This window comes from Nestor notabilis, unplaced genomic scaffold, assembly GCF_000696875.1.
Source record: "Nestor notabilis isolate BGI_N333 unplaced genomic scaffold, ASM69687v1 scaffold35792, whole genome shotgun sequence".
Lineage (NCBI taxonomy): Eukaryota > Metazoa > Chordata > Aves > Psittaciformes > Psittacidae > Nestor > Nestor notabilis.
The window spans coordinates 2,110-7,595 of NW_009920337.1; the positions used below are offsets into that span (position 1 = coordinate 2,110).

At 39.1% G+C, this 5,486-nt stretch overlaps 1 protein-coding gene across 1 annotated transcript; it reads right to left on the reverse strand.

Annotated features, from left to right (window-relative positions):
- Positions 1-1,744: 1,744 nt before the first annotated feature.
- AAED1 (AhpC/TSA antioxidant enzyme domain containing 1) lies at positions 1,745-5,172 on the reverse strand (the record flags this gene model as incomplete). Its single annotated transcript, XM_010010618.1, has 5 exons — positions 1,745-1,872; positions 2,508-2,639; positions 2,886-2,991; positions 3,430-3,483; positions 5,000-5,172. Coding segments are annotated over 5 exons (593 nt in total), but the record flags the coding sequence as incomplete, so codon positions are not given.
- Positions 5,173-5,486: the final 314 nt, after the last annotated feature.

Consider the following 5,486-nt stretch of genomic DNA (forward strand, 5'->3'; position numbering starts at 1 on the left):
CCATCCAGCCAGTTCTTTATCCACTGAGTGGTCCATCCATCAAATTGATGTCTCTCCAATTTAGAGACAAAACAAAACCACACATAACAAAAATAAACGTAAGACCAGTTTTCTAGCTTGCTTTCTGCTGTGGCTTACCCAGCATAGAGGCAGCTGCATTCCAGACTTTCCCACATGCTCAGTAGGCTGAGGGAGTACTGGAGGTAAAGGGTAGCTTATTTATGAATGTGGAAGCAGCGGTTCACGGAAAGCAGACTTCACTCTGTGCTGAGCCTCAGCTGCTGGTCCATTACACCGAGTTCTGAGGAAGCCTCCAGCCAGCCCTGACATCACGCGGGTTCAGTCTGCACAAGACTGTGTTTAGCCCTCTGCCGAGTGCTGTTTAGTCACAGCAGAGAATTGAGCACAGTAGCTTTACATTAATAATACCCTTCTTCGAAACACACTGTATGAAACCATGTATGCAATTAATAAGATGCTAAAGTGTAGTACCTTTAATGGCATTACATTGCCCAGTAGCATCATGTTTCTTAAGCAAGCCTTTTATTTTTGTCAAGGTACACTGCATTTAATTTCACATGCTCTTAATGTTGTAGAGCTCTCCAGAGCTTGCTCTGGGCCTGCCAGTGACCCTAATGATGCAGGGAGAAACCTCTTCACAGAATACCATTTTGCAATCGAATTCCTGTTAAAGCTTAAAAGGGGAGAGAATTTGCAGGTAAGATAGGTATTATTATTAGCACTTTAGTGAAGGCCAAAGATTATAAACTGCAAAGGAGGATACATGCCTCCATAAATTCTGGACAGTCTTATGTTAAAATTACTAAAAAGAAGTGGCTCATCTGGCGTAAAAAAAAAGAGGGCACATCTACTTTAATGAAACTAGATTCTGAACATAGACATTCCTAGAAAAATGAAATCTGACAGAACTGCAAGCCAAAATACTATTGTCCTTAGCTCAGTTGTCTAGGACAGAAATAACCAAAGACATTTTTTCAGAGACCTCTTTTTTTCTGAGAGAAAGTACATACATACAAGGGAGAATACTCTGCTACAAATCTTCATAGGTAAAGAAGAAATTGACTATGGCCTACTCCAAACACAACAATCTGATAAGAAATATGTTTAAGACACACCTCTCCCTGGTTTTACAGACCCAACTTTTTGTATGACACAAAAGAATTGCAGACAATGGATGACGTGTTTAACTATTTATTTAAAACTATAAAATGTATTTCATAACGTCTACCAGTGCCAGATGCAAAGGCAGGCATAAGCTTAAACCCCAGTGTTTTAAACCATGATTTTTCAAGGTATACCTTAATACAAAACTGTCACACAGTGATGGAAGCTTTAAAACACTGGTGAGAAGTACTGGGTTGAAAGCCAATGTGATCTGCTGAAGTGAGAATCCCAAATTCCTCCTCAGCAAAACCAGATTTTTTAGTTTAGTGCATCATGAACAAAAGATTTTAAAAAATACATTAGCAAGATTAAGGAAATAACAAGCTACAGGATTTTTTTGCAATAAGCCTCAATTGTCTTTTTGGTTTCATCTTACATGCAACGGCAGTAGCACGTTTGTGTCCGTCTTCACTGCCAGGTAGTTTATTTTGTGCTCTGATTTTCTAGATAAGGTTACAGATGACCCATAAAGACACAACAGGACTGATGCTGGTGGAACATCACCAGGGTATTGTTCTTGTAGTGTACAAACAAATAAAAATTATATGTTGCGTCAGTGTCATATGTCAATAATCTGGCGTTGGTTTGTGAAATTTACTGTTTTAACTCCTGCGAGCTGCAAAACTGTGTTAATGGGAACATGATCCAGCCTGTTTTTATCAAGGTGCACAAAATGAACTTCATTGCCTGGAAGGGAATGAGAATAACACGTAAATATTTTAATAAAATATTTATTCAAAGGCATAAGTCAATCAAAGAAGCATTCGGATTTCCTACTAGTTCTTATACAAATGTGTGCTAGCCCTGTACATGGCACAATATACTGTATTGAAATAATGATGAAAGTTAGGGGTTTTTTTAATTAGGTTATAGAAGCAAGGAACATTGAGGCATCTAACTGAATTAAATCTACTGTAGCATGATGTTTCCTAATGATGTGATGAGATGACTTTGTCATGTTGCAGCCCCCCACCTCCTTCATGCATTATTCCTCTGATAAAACCCACATTAAATGGCTAGAATCAAATGTGAAAGCATAATGTAAGTGAACACCACAATGTCAAAAAACCCCTCAAAACTTCAAGACAGTTGTTCCATCAGCACTCCTATAAATTTCTGCAGGACTGTGATCAGCTTTGTGCCACCTCTGTGGGAAGTAGGACCACACCATGACACTTCCACAGGTTCCTTCAGCCAACAAATCGCACAGTTCAAGACAAGACTCTCTCTTTGGGATCCACAGGGACAGCAGCTGGGATGCTGGCATTAAAAGTGAACAGCTGGAGAATACTGTAGCTTTCACACAAAACAAAGAAGCTTACCTGGGCCTAAAATCAAAGCTCCTCCCTGCTGAGCGGGGTCTCCTTGAAAATCAAAAGCCGGGCCAGTCATTGCTCTCCACATACTCCTAATGCTTCCCAGAAGTGTGTTTGATTTCACATGAGGGCTCCGCACTGAACAAAAAGGCAAAATACTTGTTACCTAAAATTCAAAAGTATGTAAGGAGGACAACAAAACTGAACAGCTGCTACAAATAGTTTAGAATTTCCTGATTACCAGTGTTTTGAAAAAAATACCGCCTAGAAGGAGCGGTCTGGAGGGCAACTCCCTTCCTATTTACATTGTGATTATACCATTTTATCAGAGCGTTCTTGTCTTGTTCTGTGTAAGTCCAAACAAGGGGAGGAAATTCTTCTTACCTGATATGTTATTACCTTCACCTCTTTTCATGCCAAGTGTTTTATAAATTTCCCTTTGTGGATCTACATACATTTCATGTGTATACCCAGTTAAATTGCAAAAGGGCTGCAAAATACATGCATACAAGAAAGAGTAATTTTTTTAAGGTTAAGATAGTAACTAGTTAGGATCTACTGACAGTGAAAAAATACTGACACCCCACCATTCTCCCACCTCCCTTCCCCTCCCCACCCCAGTTTGGAAACCTGTAAATTTGTCATGTTAAAATAAAGGCAAAAAAAATTTATCCCTGAAGCTTTTACTAAAACAAAGCTTCCAGTGAAATAAAGAAAATGTTTCCTTTACAAGGCCCAGCATTTTTTAAACTGAAAATTTTAGTTATTTGCTTTATTCATGTACTACTGTTAGAATTGCTTTATGAAAAAGAACAGTCTTCTTTTTTTCTGTGGTTGCAAATGACCATATTTCCACTCAGAGCAAAATTCCTCAAATGCAGACCATTAAGACACAATAGAGGACAAAATATATTGAATTACTATTTACCTTGATGTGATGGTAAGATGACTGTCCAATAACTATAAGCCTCACATTTGCTTCCTAGAACAAAACATTGGTATTGAAACTGTAAAGAGGAACTTAGTGTTTCTGCATGGGTGCAAAGCATTAGCAGAATCTGGTGTCCTGAGTTAACGACCACAGTGAACTGAGTTAAAATTACTTCGTATTAACATCACTTACATGTTTGGAGCTTGCACTTTTGATGTCACCCACAGTTAGCAGCTACATAAATTAACTAAAAATATATTTTTGAAGATAACTTTTAAGTTACAAATGTGTAAACTTTTAAGTTTTCTGTAGCACTAGTAGTGTCAGCTTTTCAATTTATTGCAACCTGCACTGATTTTGGAAATTCAAAATTTCTACTCAGTTGCACCTGCATCTAAAGCAGCAGCATGCAAATACTGGTGCACATACACCTGTGATTTACATATACGGATGCCCATTAATAGACGCAGCTTGCATCTGCACATACTGCTTCTTTTGCAGGTCCAACATTTGGCTTGAGTCTAAAATAGAGGCCAGAATTTAAATACATGTATATGCCAGTGAAACAGTTAATAAAATATAAGGCTGTTTTAATTTTAGGGTGTAATACTTGCCTTTCCCATATAGAAACATTTTGCTTATTGTGAAAAGAAGCCTCCTAAACACAGAATACTCACACTAAGAAAAGCATGGATGCTTTTGATTCTCTGTATATTTATTTGAGCAGCCAAACTAAGAAAATGCCATTCTGAGTAACACTGATAGAACAGTTTAGAAAAATCTGTCCTGAGAAGGGAAGCTGACAAGGAAATTGCCTTGTTTCATCCCCAGGTTCCTAGTCCATCTAAGGCTTGCTGTCAGCAGGGAGCTAAGTCCCTGTCTTCAGCTATGCTGCTATTGGAATAAAATATGACAGTTTCAGTCAGCAGTCTAGAAGAGTCAGATTGACCTTCCACTTTTAGCAGAACATTGTCTTTCTCTGGTATCTCCTACCACTCAACAAGTACCTGTCCATAGCAACCCCTACCCATGCCATGTGTCCTTTCAGTCACTATGTCACTCCTGTTTGTGCAGCTGCCTGGAGAACAGGTCACACAACTGATGCAGCTTACAAATAACCGTAGAAAAAGAGACTATTTTTAATCCAGATCAATTTTCTGATCTTGTTCCAAGCACAACCATCAGTCAGCTGTACCAGCACAATGGAAAAGGCAGTAGTCAGGTCGTAGTCAGGAGAAGACAGCTGCCCAGGGCATACTAATACTAAAAGAAATGCCTGTCAGATATTGTCTAACTGTTCAGAATACAGGAGAAAAAAACAGCACCGAGCTAATATGGCAGGGAGAAATAATGCTGCTGCAAAAGAGAGTGTAGTGCAATAAATCCTTTCCTGTGTCTCCTAGGCAGATACATTATGGGTATTATAGCAAACAATCAAAGTGCTAACTTTCTTCTAAGCCTTTTTTGATTCCCAAAAGGTTTAATCCTCACACAAGCCTGCAGAGGGACATAAAAAATCTGCTCAACTATGGCAACCCGATGTACATATTAAAGGCAGAGTACTTACTTGTAAAAACGCCCGGGGGACTTTTGCCAGGTCTTCTACATACTCCTTACAGGTGTAACATAAAAAATTCTGCAACACAACCAGTTGGACACATGACAAATAGACATAATTGTATAGCAATATAACATGAGATTCTGACTTCGGGCATAAACTACTATGGAAGAGATCACGAACTGGAAACGTGAGGGACTAAAAAGTTCTTTGAAGTCACCAAATTTGGATTAGGTTACTGGTTTAATCCAAGCCTGAACAAGGATACTGGGCTTGGGGCCTTGCTAGTATTTTTATCTCTGTGTATTTGGGGAACATGAACGCTGGCTTGCCAGCTGGGAAATGAGGGAACACGACCCTTGTTTCCCTAGACACGCGGTTGAAGGATTATTTCTTTTCAGGTAAACAGTGTATCATTTTACCAGATAATGGGGGTTCTTGGAAGCAGAACTGATCTGCTTTGCATTTTCTGTTCTCTCCGCTCCAGCCTAGCCTG